General features: G+C 46.0%; 1 protein-coding gene across 1 annotated transcript; it reads left to right on the top strand.

Moving 5' to 3' along the window:
- The first annotated feature begins 3,715 nt into the window (after positions 1–3,715).
- MED27 (mediator complex subunit 27) lies at positions 3,716–5,652 on the top strand. Its single transcript, XM_089565108.1, has one exon. The coding sequence runs from the start codon at positions 3,823–3,825 to the stop codon at positions 4,756–4,758; it is 936 nt and encodes a 311-aa protein (XP_089421234.1). The 5' UTR covers positions 3,716–3,822; the 3' UTR covers positions 4,759–5,652.
- Positions 5,653–17,020: the final 11,368 nt, after the last annotated feature.

Raw genomic sequence — 17,020 nt, 5'->3', positions numbered from 1 at the left:
TCCAGCCCAAGCAACCACCGATATCCTTCGGACGGCCGACAGAGGTCTATTTCGGATGTTCTGTACGTCCGCTGAACATCCGCAAACAGCCGGTAGACGTCCGTCGGCCGTCCGAAAGGTGGCCAAAGGTATACGGTTCGCCCGCCGACGGACGTCCAGTTGAGTACGTCCATTGGCGGATCTTTCTCGAATATTCGCATATATGGTGCATGCGTGCTTTTTACACTCCGCGCGATGCAATAAAACCAAAAACAATTTGATGCATAGCACGCATATATTTTATTGTGGTTGATGATACATCAGCAGCAGCAGAGCAATGAGCTATATTCGGAAAATTTCTAAAATGTGACTCTTCAAATGTGGCAAGCTTGGGACACACATCCGTAATCTTCCCACCCACAGGATTTCTGAAATAAAAAAGAACGCGGCAAACATCAGTCATGTGAAACAAATGGCACAATGCAGCAGCCCAAGTAAAAACATTGGAACCAATTAATAGAAGTGTTTAATGCTGCAAGTATAACAGACAATGCACTTTAACAAACACCTCAATAAGTATCAGGCAATAACAGCTCTCACTTTTCCACACCATAATTGACAATGCATCTGTTCTTTATTTATTCTCATGGGCCTTAGGGCACTAACCTGCGCAGCACTGTACACGACTGTGCTCAGAAAGCCGCAAAGCTTCCGTTGCGAACCACTGCGAACTACACGTGCTTCCTATGGGCTGCCTTTCGCGCGTTGTCACTCTTTATATAGGCACAGTGAACCTAGCGATGCCTTAAAAATTAACAAGATGCGAAAATACTCCGTCCGGCATCTTTGAAGAGGAGTGGGAATTAGCCGCGCGAGTTGAGTGCTCCCGCATCTGTGTGATGTAGGCTCCCGAAAGTGTGAGAACAGCACACACTTGTGGAAGCCATCTCCTCGCGCTTACTGCTCCCATTGTCCTGTGAACGAATGTTATATGAGCATGCTGCATTGTCCTAGAAGCAAGTTCCAAGAAGTGTACTGGATACATATCTTCGTAGGCAATCACATGTGCACTAAGCCTTCTTTAAACCAAGGTCGACGCAGTACGGGATTCCGGTGTTCCAGAAGAGCTTCAGGCGCTTCCTGTATCTTTCGAATTGCTTAAGTTACATACTACTTTCGTCCACAGACCGAACAAAGCCACACATTATAACAACAGAGCTATAAAGCTCTGCGCGACAACACTACGTGACCAATCAACAACAGCGCTGCGGAGCCGTACTGATGGATTGGATTGGACTGACCGCGAACTGACATCTATGATGATGGTGATAGCAGAATGCACGGGAGTTTTGATTCTTACGAATGGTTTCAATGGGTTTCAATGGCAAGTTTAGCTAGCAAAACGGTGGACATGTCGCACAACTCCACTAATTTGGAGAAGTTTTATAAATATAAAACTAGTCATTGAGTTCTTGCAAAATTCTGCAACACCTGCTTCTCCTCTTAGATAAATTTAGCTCGTTGGCGGCTCTTGCACTGCAGGTAGGAGTGGAATCGTACCAATTTACAAACGTCTTCGCGTCAAACCGCAAATAAAACAGTATACATACACGAAAGACTCGAATTTTCTGTGAAATAAAAAACGTCCATACTCATGGCCTGGGAAGATACTTGACCTTACATCCTTCGGACGTCCACCTCGTCTCTCATGCGGATATAAAAAAGTGGACACTGTCCGTACGTCCGGCGGATGTACGAATACGGATATCCGAAATCGGATTGTGTTCGTACGTCCGATGGACGTACGATCTCGGCAAAGGACGTTCGGATCTAGCTCGTACGTCCGACGGATATCTGTGGTTGCTTGGGAGTTGTTTCACGGTCGCTTCCAATGTTCTCCTCTCCTCAGTGTAGTTCGGGCACTGCACTCGCAAAGAAGGTATCCAATAGTACCTGGAGTGTGGCACTGTACGCAATTTGGGTTGGTTTCTATTCCGATCGTGAGAAGGTAGTGTTCGGAGTCGGCAACGCCAAGCCGCAACCGGGTTCCTTGACGTCGCATTACCCTAGATGGCAGATAGAATCGTGAGCCGGTATCGAGCTTAGAGATGCGGTCCTGTTGATGGCTCGAATGGTTCCAATGCCACTGCATTGTGGCTTGCATTGAATGCGCCAGCAAGGCTCCAATGTGAGATCTGAAAAAGGCTATTTAATAACAAGATTGCATTAACCCTTCTCTTCGATGAGCATCTTACAACTGCTTTTTTATTTATTATGGGAACATAGATTGTGTACACTTTGTTTCTTCTCTTGTTCTATCCCTTGCGGCAGTCTGGGAAAAAATGTCTGCAGAAGATTGTTTCTTGTACAAATAGGTGCATATAGATAACGTGAGTTGTGGCAATAATTCCCGTCTATACATTTTTACGTGATTCATATGCTGAGGAAGGTTTTGTATATAAATCTGTTAATGTGAAAGAAGAAGCCTTTAAAAATAAATTGCTAAATTTCCGCCGTTTTCTTTTTCCGGCATCCTGCGCAGCAGGAGGGCATGGTGTGCACCCAAAGTCTCGCAAGGAAACAGCTGTTTACAATTGGTAGCAAGGAGCGGGAAGTAGTAAGGAGATATGTCTACTTCGGGCAGGTAGTGGCCGCTGATTCGAATCATGAGAGGGAAATAACTAGAAGAATAAGAATGGGGTGGAGTGCATATGGCAGGTTCTCTCATATCATGAATGGCAGTTTATCAATATCCCTCAAGAAAAAAGTGTACAACAGCTGTATCTTGCCGCACTTCGCGAAATACACGGGCGCACTGAGGCACTGGCCTCAGGGCACATACAAATCTCCAAGCTCCATGGCCTTTGTGCGCTTCTTAAGCGCACAAAGGCCATTTCGAGCGCAGCCGTGTTGGTCGTGGCGCAAAACAGCGAGAGAGCGAAACCGAAACCGAGCTTTCTCACGTGAGGGCCTATTTCCCATGATGCTCAAGATTCTGACGTCACGCTCCCTTCTTTTTTTATATAGTTTTTTTTCTTCATGGGTAAAAGCTCTATGGGTAAAAGTACATTTTACAAATTTGGGCTATGTCCTACGTCGTTCTTCAGCTGTGTGTGTGCTTTTTCGGCGCTGCTGTTTTTCCTTTCTCGAGTAGGTAAAGAGCATACAACGATACGCTACCCGCCTGGCAGCCGAAGCTGCGCGACTATACCGTTGCTAGTCTTCCAGCTGCGACGCTGCCCCTCCCCGGACGCCTGCATGCGGACCCGGAGGGGCACGGGTCTTCTTCTGATGTTCTTCTGGCGGAAATAAAGTTTCTTCACTCACTCACTCAACTTTACCCTCAGTGCCAGGATACTGGCCAGGTTTGGTGCAGAGCCAACAGGAGAAAAATTTGTCCACACTTATCGCAAGCGGCTCATAAATATAACTTAGGCATCTTGGAAAACGAATAACGAATTTCGAGAGATTTGTAGAAGACTGTAATGAAAATCGAGTAAACAATAGTTCAAATGTAAAAATAATAAAGTTTGGTAGAAAAGTAAAGTATAAGAGAAGTTTCTTAGTTGCTGCGGTTTACTATTTTTATTTTTTTCAGCGCGATGATGTTTCTTGAAAAGCATCTACAAAACTGAAGAGGCCAAAAGAAGCGACTACTTTTTAACCACTGGCCACACTGGTCGAGAAAAAAAAAAAAGAAAGGAAAAGATCAGAAAAGTTTGAGAGAAAATGGCAGCCGGCTTTCAGTGACATCACGACGGTCGGTCATGCGTTTTGTGGTTGTGTAGCAGGGATTCGTGGTGTTTGGTTACCCGCTTTGGAACTGTCTCAGAAGAGGAAATCATGAACCCTTACATGGCAGACATAGGGATCAACCTCGACGCCGTTAACTCGGGCCTGAGAGCTGTCAAAGCCCTGCGGTGCACCGTCGGCGAAGTGTTCCGCACTCTGACGGATGGCGTGCCGTGCTCGCAGGGCGACGAGAACAAGGAGAAGAGCTTCATCGTCGAGCTCCAGGGGACCCTGGGCGCCGTCATATCGCGCATTCGGGAGCTCGAGACTGCCGTCACCCTGCTGGGCTCTCCGGCGCCGCCGCTGAACCTGGGCAGCACGGGCCACCTGTGCCAGGACCCGACCCTGGACAGGACGTCGCTGTACACGGACATGGTCAAGTCGTACCGCTGGTTCGACAAGGTCCACGAGCACACGAGCCACGCGTCGGCCATCCTCAACCAGAACGGGCTGAAGCGCTCCAACAGCTCCCTGTTCCCCACCAAGCGGGTGCGGAGGCCGCACAGCAACGGCCACAACTTCCCGCCGCAGAACGTGGACGCCTTCATCGGGAGCGTGCAGCGCCAGTTCGTGGACATGTCCATCGAGATCCTGCGGCCGTGCGGCAACTCGGCCGTGCTCAAGATCACGCTGAGCCGCACGCTGCGTGCGCTCGTCTGCCTGCGCGGCCTCATCATCGAGTGGGTGCTGGTGAAGGGCTTCAACGAGGACTTCTACACGGACGACGACCAGCTGGATATGTGGTCCCGGTCGCGCTACCAGGTGTTCCAGAAGGTGACGGACCACGCCAACGCGGCCATGCTGCACTTCTTCTCGCCGCAGCTGCCGGACCTGGCTGTGAAGTCCTTCCTGACGTGGCTGCACAGCTACCTGCACCTGTTCTCGGCGCCGTGCCGCCGCTGCGGAACGCGGCTACAGCACAACATGCCGCCCACATGGCGCGACCTGCGGAACCTGGACGTGTACCACGAGACTTGCCGGCCCTGAGTGTACGCGTTCTTGCGTGAATGCTATTCATTTCGTTCTGTCCGTCATCACGTTTCACGGTTTTGATGTACTGCGCATTGACAAGTCCCGCTTGGGGTCTTAAATGCCTTGTCGTGTTTCGTGCATCGGTTCAAGATTGACTGCTTTGTCACGTCTACCGACTGTTGCGCAAATCAGAGAAAATCGAAAAAAAATTCTCTCGGTTTAACCGCGCGTATGTTCGGGCTCAAATTTCGCACAGAGGTTGCATTTAGTGGTCAGTTTTGTTTTATACTACATTTAGGTGGGGTACTTGCCTGATTCGGGCAGAATTATTTGGAAATCCCCATCGTCTGGGGCGACGGAGAACCAAAATCAAAAGACTTCGCAGCAATGGTATGCGTAGCGCCATCTCGCAGCCATCGGAGAAACGAGCTCCCCTTCTAGCCACCATACCACCGCCCTCCCGAACAAACGCGCGGTTAAGCCGAGAGAATTTTTTTTCGATTTTCTCTGATTTGCGCAACATTCGGTATGTCTGGCCGCCGCGGTGGCTCAGTGGTTATGGTGCTCGGCTGCTGACCCGAAAGACGCGGGTTCGATCCCGGCCGCGGCGGCTAGAATTTCTTTGGAGAAGAAATTCTAGAGGCCCGTGTACTGTGCGATGTCAGTGCACGTTAAAGAACCCCAGGTGGCCGAAATTTCCGTAGCCCTTCACTACGGCGTCTCTCATAGCCTTAGTCGCTTTGGGACGTTAAACCCCATAAACTAACTAAACATCTATGTCTGATGCCCTTGCGCTTCACTGTCATCATCACATAAATTTCTACTTTACACTGAGTGTGACATCCATGTCATAATGTTCACACAGTTGTTGTAGTAAATTAAACGAATTGCGAAGCTTGAAAAACAGAAGCTGCTCAGCCTTTATGTCAGTTTATCTAATCTTGCACCGTGACATCACCTTAGTTTCCACTCCACCTGTAGCCTTCACAGTTTACAAAGTTTGGATGTGGTATTATAGGGGCAGCAATTCATTTCATTCAGCTCTGATTACGTGGCTCACCGTTTGACCGATCCTGATGAGGACATCGAAAACGTGTGCTGCAAACAAAGGGCAAAACAATGTGCTTGCAACATGACTGCCGCTAATGATCGGCCAAGCTTAGGAACAGGGGCATAGCCTCATGGAAAGTTAACTTGTACCACTGTCACACGGGCACTTTCAAAGGCTATTGAGTCGAGAGCATTCAAGATTCTCAATCACTATCGAACTGTGTGCCGCTGCTACATGGCAAAAATTGCCATTGAGAGATTCTATCACCAAGTTGTTATGGCACCGCCTTTGGTGCCAGTAATTTGGCAGGCATGCTAACAATCGACCAACGTGTCTAATCTGTAACCTTGAAAGGTTCATTCATTCATTCATTCATTCATTCATTCATTCATTCATTCATTCATTCATTCATCTTTATTCGACATGTTTACAGAGGCCTGGAGCACAGACAAAAAGCTGAACGAGGCAGCTTGACAGGGTCTGTGCCCCTTAACAATTCATGAACGTACGAACATGTATAATTGATAGTTGCCATCATCAGTTGGAAATTTGTAATTCAGAACATAAAGAGTCACGACTGAAAACTAAATGAACAATTCTGTTATTAATAACTGCAGACAAACAATTCACAATGTAATGGCGGTGGTGGTGAAACTTTATTTCCAGCAGATATAGAGGAGCGATCCAAAGCCGCCCCCGCTTAACCGACGGCCGCTATCCCTTGGGCAGCGGCGGCGTCTTCAGCAAGCTGCAGGAGCTTGATCTGTGTCCCCGGGTCGGGGCTGAGCAATAGAGTCTCCCAATGAGCAGAGTCGGTAATGAATCGACGCACGGGTAGGGACTGCGGGCAGTTCCAGATCATATGATTTAGATCAGCTTAGCTATCACATTGTTTGCATTTGTCTGAGTAGAGTCCTTCCGAATAGAAGCTACACAATTGGGGATTTGGATAGGTGTTAGTTTGAAGTTTACGCCAGGCTTTGGCCTGTTGTTTGGATAGCGTATCTGCTGGGGGGAGTCTGAGTCTTGCAAGCCTGTAGTGCTGCAGGATTTCTCTGTAAGAAAACAACCTGTCCTTGCTGGAGTATTGGGCGGGCGGGCTGCACAACCCAGCTCGGTGGGACAGTTCTCAAGCTAGGTTATGAGCCACCTCATTACCAGCAAGGGAGGCATGAGCAACGTCCAGATTAGGCGAATGCGCCGTGTGGGCTGATAATTTTGCAGAATCCGTGCTGCTTGTGGGGAGATTCTTCCCAACATATAGTTACGTATCGCCAATTTTGAGTCGCTGACAATAATTTCTGCCAAGGATCCCGCAATGGCTAGAGCAATGGCTGTTTCTTCTCCAACATGTGTGTGCTGAGTGCGTATAGTGCCCCCATTTATGAGTGTACCACATTCCGTGGTGTCCACAGCTACCATCTTGTCAGCCGAAGAATCTGCTGCATCTACATAGACCACAGAGGTATCATTAAGAAAGCGTTTTCCTAATGATTTGGCTCTCTCTGCACGACGTTCAGCGTGGAAATCTGGGTGCATGTTCCGAGGTATTGCTGGCGTATACGTTTGGGAAGGTCAGTTGTTGGCCCGCCTTGTCTTTCGTATGTTATGCCTAGTGTGGACAGAATGTGTCTGCCAGTTGGTGTGGCCGATAGTCGTTTGTATTGCGAGACGGTGACTAGTAAAAACATTCTCACTAATGATACAAAAACAAAATGCTTATTTGTTACAGTAATATCAATCACTCTTGAAATGAACTTCGTTTTCTTAGACAAGCTGCAGTAGCATTCAAGCACTTTTGAGCAAGCTGGTGTTGGTTGTTTTTTTATCGCTGACAACATTCGTAGCATGTATGCTGCAGTGTTCTGGCACACGGCCTGTCCTTTTTTTCTGCAAAATAAGGTGTGCATTTTGAAGTTCTGTATTTTTCAGAGGTGATACTGCTGCTCTGCGTTTATTCTGCAGCGCACTGCTTCGAGCACTTCGCTTCCGAGAGTGGACTCAGCCACTACTCGAAGGCCCTCGAAATCTCTATAGAGTTCCACACTGCTCAGTTCACTCGATGGCCTATTGACTCGACGGCCATCGGAGTCGTCCATGTAGGAGCTCATTTGCCTTTCAGTTCACAGACTATCGGTTCAAGGCCTGCTAAATGACCGCGTGACAGGAGTCTTATATCCGTGCCACACGGACAGATTTAATGCCATTAAGTGCTTACTGCCTTAAGTTTTAATGGCATTCGTGTGGTGCCACACGCAAAAATTTCATGGCATTAACCTTACTGCCATTCGCGACCTACCGAGTTCGCCACAACTCATTCGCCCAAGCAATGTGTACTCTCATTCCCATTCCACATGCAGAAAAGCATATAGCTTTGTTAGTAACAACTTCCTAACCAGTAGGAAATGGTTAATTCCTAACATGAGGCACCTAAACCGCATTTTCGATGTGAAGAGCGCCATTTTAACCAGCCTTATTGACAGGTACTCTCGACCTGTGTGCTGACATGCAAGTTTATGGCTACTTTTTGGACTTGTAAAGCAGGAACAGCCGTATTTCCTGCAAAATCATTTTTACATTACATTTCAACAACATTGCTGATATATTGTGCTCATTAGCAATGTTTATATTCAGACGAAACTTTTGATTACCTTGCAAGCGTTATCATCGTCACTTTAGATAATGGCATTAAATGTAGATGTGTAGCGCCAACTCTGAAAATAATGACATTAACAAACTTAAGGCCTTTAGCATTTACTGCCATTTCTTGTGCATGTGTGGCACGGGTATTAGTCCAATGTGCCCTCAAGAATCGAGAATCCCCTAAAGCCAGGTAATTTTCAAATAATGAAGTAATTATCCTTTAGCATCCACCTTAGCACAGTCGTATGGTTACAGAGGTAAGCTATGCAGCTTTCATAGCAGCTTTGCAGTTGAAGAAAAATTCGTCCTGGTTTGGCAGCAGCGGCTACGATTGTCATGTTGAGGATCTCAGCCTTCTCTTCAGAGTGCTCAGTTTCTCCCGACCCAGTGTTCTGGAAACTGAGGGATAACTCTTTGCAGCCATGCACGGCCTCCACCACATTTCACTTACTTCAACTTGAAAGCTGTTATCCATGACAGCTCGGTTATTGCTGAAAAAAATTCAGGGAGCACTTTGACTGCCTAAAGCGCACAGAGGCGAAAGCGTTTTCCGCACCACTTTGACTGCCTCTGTGGCACTGGATGACGTCGACCACTGGATGACATCACACATCTTTAAGTACTAATTACTAAGTGATGACAAATGGCTAATTAATGGTTAATTACTGAATACTAATTAACTGCTATTTAATGACACACTTCTTTAGGAGGGGAACAGCACAGCGTGTTAACCCACCGCTTTTTGAGGAAAGGAAATGGTGCAGTAATTCTCTGTCATCTCGGTGGACACCTGAGCAGCACTGTACAGGAACGGAGGAAGTGGGAGTGAAAGAAGAAAGAGAAAGAGGGCCCGTAATGAAGAAAATGGAAATTGTATTTGAGGAAAGGAAATTCTGTCTGGCATCTCTCGGTGGACACCACCCATCAAAAGTGTGACGCCTCTGCTGACAAGCTTCTGCTGACAGCCTTCTGTCAAGCCCGCAAGGGGCATCTTTCTGCATATGGCAGCAACGGCATTGACCCTGAGCCTCTCTTCTGTATACTTGCAGTTTATCCCAACTCAGTGTTGTGGATACTGAGGGACAACTCTTTGCGGCAATGCACTGCCTTCACCGAATTTCACACCCAGCGGCTTCAACCTGAAAGTTTTTATTCTGACTGTTCAGCTATTCCTCGAATACCCATCACTATTGCAGCAGCGTTGACAGTGATGGCCAGCAACAAGTCAAGTTCCGCGATGAGCATCTTCCTGCATGTGGCAGCTGTGTCATCGACCCTCACGTGGGGCATCTGTGCCTGTTTTCTGTGTACTTACAGATTTGGAGGACAAAAGGTCAGACCATCCGATGGGTGCAGACATGAACGCAAGCCACTGGAGTCCTGAACTAACAAGTCGACCCACATGACTTGTCCAATGTGTTAAAAAACAATAGTTTATTGTCTCTCTCTCTCTTGATTGAAATCATGTGCGTAGACAGTTTTTTTTTTACTGCCGATGCCACTGCTGCCAAAGAGTTCTGTCATGGCTTTAACCCTTTCAGGCGCTTTGTACACAATTCTGTAGACAGCAAACTCGCAGCTTTTTCCAAGAGACTATTGCACCTAGCAGTTATTTCATTGTTTCAGTCAAACTGAGCAGCCTTCGTGTCGCAAATAAGTTGGTTTTTTGTGCGAGGTAGCGACACAGCAAATAATATTTCACCTAACAGTGAGCCAGGTAGCACTTTATCGGCCATTTTTGTGCAGACAGTTTTTGCCGCGACTGGAAACATCGATTGTTTTTGCTCAATTTTGAGCGTAATGTGAATCTTCGAAGCACAAAGTGATTCCACGATCCCTAGTGTGCTTACCTGACACACGAGAACATTTTGATGTTACTATTTCAAACAAATCTGATACTTTGTACGGAATTCTCCACATTGTTGTAGAAACTTACCCGCTGGTCCTTCACGCTCAAAAACTAGCAAATTCCCTTTCTTGAGGCCTGAGTGTACTACTTAGGCAAAAAAAATAATTAATTTCAGTCAAAACAAAAAATGGCGCCTGAAAGGGTTAAATATGTCGTGTTGTGCATCAAGAACGGCAACGTTTGGGCTAGTTAACCATGTTTAGATGTTGAAAGCGCTCAAAAAGACAAGGACACACTTTCTGTGAACTTTTCTTTTTGAGTGCTTTCACAGGCTAAACATGGTTGTGCATGCCAGTCGCCTATTCTCGACAACAGGTCACATATGACCTGTTCTGAATGAAAATTAGCCTTTAATCTCGGTGCGTATTCTGGCATAAGTTATGAAACGTGGCATGCAAATCGTGGTTCTAATGACATCCTAGTCGAAATGAAGAGGAAGAAGTGGGCTTGGGCAGGGCATGTAATGCGAAGGCAAGATAACTGATGGTCCTTATTAAGGGTAACGGAGTGGATTCCAAGGGAAGGCAAGTGTAGCAGGGGGCGGCAGAAAGTTAGGTGGGCGGACGAGATTAAGAAGTTTGCGGGATTACGGTGGCCGCAACTGGCGAAGGACAGGGTTAATTGGAGAGAGACATGGGGGAGGCTTTGCCCTGTAGTGGGCGTGGTCAGGCTGATGATGATGATGAGTCTCTGATGAAGTCCCGCGTGCATGAGGTGTGGGGAAGAGGACTCCTTTCATATTCTAGAGGTTTGGAACACTGACGATAAGGCAGGTGCCACAAGGAAGGTTGTGTGCTTTTGACAAAGGCTCAACTTCGGGCAGGTGATGACCGCAGATTTGGACGACGAGTGAAACACGAGTGAGGGTGCGATGACGCCACGAGGTAACATGAAAAAACTGGGAGAATAAGAATGGGGTGGAGTTAGTGATGCAAAACTATCGAAAAATTGACCATCGATAGTTTTTTTGAAACTATCGATAGTGTAAAAACTATTGATAGACTATCAATAGTCTACTATCGATAGTATTACTGATAGTCTACTATCAATTCTACTATCAGTAGTAGAAGATAGATAGTCTATTATTGATTCTACTATCAATAGTACTATCCATAGTAGTACTAGAGACACTACCGATATCGATAGCAATACTATCAATAGTGAAACTGTTGATGGTAAGGCTATTGATAGTAACAATACTGATATATGCATTTGTTTGCCAGCGATATAACCAAAACATTTGTAATACCTGATTGGTTTCACGATCTCATGAGGCTTGACGTCCCAAATAGACTCAAGATATGAGCGATGCTGTAGTGGAGGTCTCTGGGTAAGTTTCAACCAACTATGGTTCTTTGTGCACTGGGACAGTTCGGAAGGATACCTGGAACTGCATCCGATGAAAAAACAAACAGCACAAGTGATGCTGGCTTACACGACACTATCGGGCACTGCAGACGTCGTCTTGATGACGTATCCGCTGCAGAAATGGTTTTTGCACACATGCTTCGTAACTAGGACATTCGTATGTTAACATGTTATCCAGCAACTTTACGTAGGGAATGTCTGTAGAGCTCGGTGACGGGCCGCAAAAACGGGCGAGTCCTGCCAGTTACTCATACCATCACCTCCATACAACACACTCAGAAAGCCAAGTTTAAGATGCAGTGGGTACACGTGGTTGATTTTATGGAATCGATAGTACATAACAAGTAGTATCGATACGGCTATCGATAGTACTATCAATAGAACTATTGAAAGTACTATTGAAAGTACTATCGATAGTCTTTTTTGCCGTCGACAGTTCAATAGTGACACAAATATATCAATAGTATCAATAGTTGTATCCAGCAAATTTACGTAGGGAACATCTGCAGAGGACTATTGATACTATCGATATTCTTTTTTGCCAGCGATAGTTCGATAGTGACTCAACTATGGATAGTATCGATAGTACTATCGATAGTTTTGCATCACTAGGTGGAGTGCAGCATTTGGCAGCTACTTGCGGTTCGAGCGTGTGCCTCGCATGTGGTAGGTGCAGGGTTCAATCTCCAGTGCCGTCGGGTATCCACCGGTCATACAATGGGTTCAAGCTTTCCCCTGGCCTGGTGCTCGGCTTATCTGGAGTGAAATCTTTGAGAAATGGGTCCTTGACCCCACCTTGAATAGATAAAAACACCTTGCGCTGTGGCATTCTTTGGCCACAGATGCCCTTGCACCATAAAGAGTCGCCATCATCAGGTAATCTCGGATCATGAATGGCAGTGCCCCAGTATCCCTAAAGGGTAAAGTATGCAACAGCTATGCCTTACCGGTGGTCACCTATGGGGCAGAAACAGGGAGGCTAACAAAGAGGGTTCAGCTTAAGTTAAGGACAACGCAGCGAGCTATGGAAAGGAAAATGATAGGTGTAACGTTAAGAGATCGGAAGAGGGCGGAGTGGGTGAGGGAACAAACGCAGGTTAATGACATCTTAGTCGAAATCAGGAGGAAGAAGTGGGCTTGGGCAGGGCATGTAATGCGTAGGCAAGGCTGGCCCTTAAGCATAACGAAGTGGATTCCAAGAGAAGGCAAACGCAGCAGGGGATGGCAGAAAGTTGGATGGGCGGATGAGATTAAGAAATTTGCGGGAATACGGTGGCCGCAACTGGCAAAGGGCAGGGTTAATTGGAGAGACATGAGAGAGGCCTTTGCCCTGCAGTGGGCGTAGTCAGGCTGATGATGATGAGTGGACATCAAGAAGAAAAAACGGGCTTGGGCAAGGTGTTTAATGCAGAGGGTCAACAAGTTCAGCTGGGGTGGCAGAGATCTAGTAAGGTTTTTAGAAGAGACTGGGAAGTTGTGGGCCCTCTGATTTCACCTACCGTGGCCTAGTAGTAGTTTAGGCACCCATCTCAGCAGTGGGAGGTGGTTGGTTCGAAACCCACCACTGGACACCTACCAGTAAACATGGGCAGAAGCATCCCCAAGCCAGGTGCCTGGCTTTCTTCAGGGGCATGCACTTGGGAGAAGGTCCATAAACCCCACTGTGCCTCTCGCGGGACAAGCCCAATTTTGGACGACTGCGCACGCATCCTCACCGTTGCAACAATGCAGAAGCAGTGCTCATATCAAGTGGCTGCAGCTGACACAAAGCCACAGATGAGGGACAGGCTTTTGTCCTGTAGTTGATGTAAGTCAGGGTGACGAAGGCAACACTTTTGATTGCAATGTCAGTAAAGTGGCGTCATCATCATCATCATCAGCCCTCTTTGTTAGCCTCCGCGTTTCTGCCCCCTAGGTGAGTAGCCGTAAGATACAGCTCTTGTATACTTTTCTCTTGAGGGATATTGGTAAGACTGCCATTCATGATCTGAGAGAACCTGCCATATGCGCTCCACCCCCATTCTTATTCTTCTAGTTATTTCCCTCTCATGATCCCGATCAGCGGTCACTACCTGCCCTAAGTAGACATATTCTCTTACTACTTCCAGCATTGCGCCACCAATTGTACACTGCTGTTCCCTTGCTAGACTGTGGTGTAGCGCAGTCTAACGAAGCACCTAGTCTGTGGTGCTTCGACATGTGATTGACATGCTAATCAGAGCCGAACATTTCTGTGTGCTCTTTCAAGACAGTGCTAATATGTTAGCTGCATCAATCAAAACCTGACAAGTCGTATTTGTTGAGTGATGAATTTTACTAGGCTTACAAGCAATGCTCAATATGCAGCTTGTGAGGTAAACTTTCAAGGATAATTTATTTTTATTTGACTTTTCATTCAAATGAGCTTATGCCTGTGGCAGAGCACTGAAGTGCAGATAATTGTTACTTGACGTCCAAGGCGCCATCTTTGGGTGCGGCAGAGACCAGGCAGGAAACGGTCCTTTGTCCCTGTGCCTTGGGGAGTGACCTTCTTATCGACCCCGCACCCCCTCTCCAACTTATCCCGCCATTCACCCCCCCCCCCCCCCCCCCTAGTGTGAACAAAGGACAGTCTCCGCCTAGCCTTCGCTGCACTGCCATAAAAAGTAACCTGTTGGCTATAAGTGTTTTAGGAAAACAGCCAGGCTTTTGCTGCACTTTCTGCATGTAAAGATGACAGCTGCTGTGATGTCGATGCAAACTACAGTAGGGTACAATTTGGAAAAGAACATCAGTTGTTAAAGGTGCACTGAAGAGGAATTTGAACTTGTCTTTTTGCTGCGGGAACTCGATCTACGCGTTCCTGGAAACTTCAATTTATTGCCCTGTGCGGCCAATTTCTCTCATTTAAATCGGATTAATGTCCGGCTCCCGCCTTTTTTTTTTTAATTCCCCGCAGACGGTGGGGGGAGTCGACCAATGCATGGAGTGCCTTTCAGGCCGTCGCGTGGCGACCTTGCTTTTGTTTTTATTTAGTTTTTTAGGTTTCCGTGAACAAATGGGTCTAGTCAGAGACTACATATCTGCAAATTAGGCCCACGAAAATAAAAATACTCGTGAACTCTTTGCTTTCGCTGATCACTACGTGTCACTCCGCCGATGGCAGAGTGGCAAGCCGCCACGGGACTGGGTGAAAGGTTGGTCAACTCCTCCCACCGTTTGCGGAGAATTAAAAAAAAAAGGCAGGAGCTGGGACCTTAAATCTGATTTAAATTAGGGAAATCAGCCACACAGGGCAATAATTCGAAGTTTCTAAGAACGCTTGGAACGTGTAGATCATGTTCCAGGGGTAAAAACACGAGTTCAGATTCCTCTTCAGCTCACCTTTAACACTGGGGTACAACTTTGCTCTGTATTACTCTGCTGGCCAATCACAACGGTAAAAGAAATCAGCTTTCTAATGTTTTACTATATTAAACAAGCCAGCTATCAGAATTCCAGATTTTTTTTTTTTTGATTGGCTTCTTGGTAAAAAGAAAAGTTGTAACTTGGGACAACATTTTTGTCATGGAGAAATTCTGTGTGCAGTCCTGTATGTGGGCAGAGCTTCACGGCAGACTTAAGCTGTGTCGGACTGTATGGACTGTTGCAGTTGGAACCGGACTGTTTGTGCGTGCGGACTGACAACACTGGTCACACTGCCCCGACACGGTGTTATTAATTTCAAGGGTCAGTGGTGAAAGAACAAGGCAGCGTCCATTAAAAATTACCATGCACCTCAGCCGGTGAGTTGCAGTGCCTTCGACCAAGGTGGTGGCTCTAGAGGAAGCACCATTAAAGCATAGACACCAAATTTTTGCTTGCGCGTTTTCTTCTTTCAAATGATCCATTAGGCATTCGTATACATGGAGCACACTGTGGTATTCGTGTGCAACCACAAAATAATTTATAATGGAAGAATTTCTTCTTGAAGCTGTTTTGGTTTGAACAAAACAAAAATTCCTTACAATCCAAAAAAGAATTATGCCATAAATTGGGAATCATGAACACTTAGCACATACTGGCCTGCTTTTCGTAACCTATAAGGTCATTATATGATTTCTGGATTTTGCGTACATACTTCTAATTCATTTCGTGACTTTTTAATTGCCACCGCTTCACTACAGCGCCACGAACCAGTCGTACCTACACGAAACACGGAAAACTGGCAGTTTCCGAAAAAATTATAAGAGCCAGTCATTGGAACATAACCTCCCCTAACTGCTAAACAAATATAAATTCGACACCAAGCCCAAGAAACGACCTGAGGGAACAATTTCTTTAGTAAAACGAGCTTTTGGGCAAGTTGGTTACTTTGTTTCCACATAACTGCAGCGTAAAAAATGACACGGACATGCGTCTGTCCGTGTCGTAGGTGTTTCTTCCTTTGTGCTCGTCATTGTTTTACGCTGCAGTTATGTGGAACAATTTCTAAACGCACAATAAAAGCCTAAATGTCTGTCCATCATTTGATCACATTGCGCTTTTTTTTTCATCAAATACTGACGTAATTAGTCGACTACGACGGTCTTTTTGAACATTAATATGTTTCAGTATATGATGTGCAAAGTCAGTTTTTGTATTGTAACACTAGCCGTGTTTTCCTTGTTGCATATAATATTCCAACATATATAATGATGTATATAATATTGTTTTTTCATCTGTCGTATTGCAATCATGTATTGGCACTGCTCTACCTTGTTACGGTCTCTTGGGCCTCGTCAAGCTGCCCCGAGCAGCTTTTTGCCCCAGAGCTCCGACCATGTATACATGTGGTGAAATAAATAAATTGAATTGAATCAGTTGATGATGACTGTGACATATAGTTGGTGTTTAGGTCACACGAGGCATAAAAAATCAGCTATATACTTGCTGACAGGTCATTTTTTGTCATTCCAGGTCTTCGAAAAGGCTGGATTAAATGTTGTAGTGAATTAAAACAACACATCAGCGATTATATTACAGTATTTCTAACGCATCATGTGACCAAAACATGAACTTGACGTCAAAGTCATTGTTCGGTCCTTGAAACCGAAATAGCACGAGAAGAAATTCAATTATAAATTATTTAGCTCTAGGCAAATACTGCCCGATAATCCATGTATTCTAATGTTTAACGCACCATTTGACAGAAGAAAACGCGTAGTAATAGTAGGTGTCTATACTCCTTTAATCCTGCTTTCGCCAAGTACTTCACCCAAACCACACATTAAGCAGTCTAAATATAACAAGAAAATGTGCCACAGCTGACAGTGTTTTTTAAAGCAGACATCTGTCAGTGCCAGCCA

The sequence above is a fragment of the Amblyomma mixtum genome, chromosome 10, assembly GCF_055824585.1.
Source record: "Amblyomma mixtum isolate Tamu chromosome 10, ASM5582458v1, whole genome shotgun sequence".
Taxonomy (NCBI): Eukaryota; Metazoa; Arthropoda; class Arachnida; order Ixodida; family Ixodidae; genus Amblyomma; species Amblyomma mixtum.
The sequence above is the reverse complement of the archived record's forward strand: the minus strand, read 5'-3'. Positions and strand labels throughout refer to the sequence as shown.

Coding starts and splice junctions, on each gene's coding strand:
- MED27 (XM_089565108.1), top strand. CDS start 3,823: ATGAACCCTTACATGGCAGACATAGGGATCAACCTCGACGCCGTTAAC.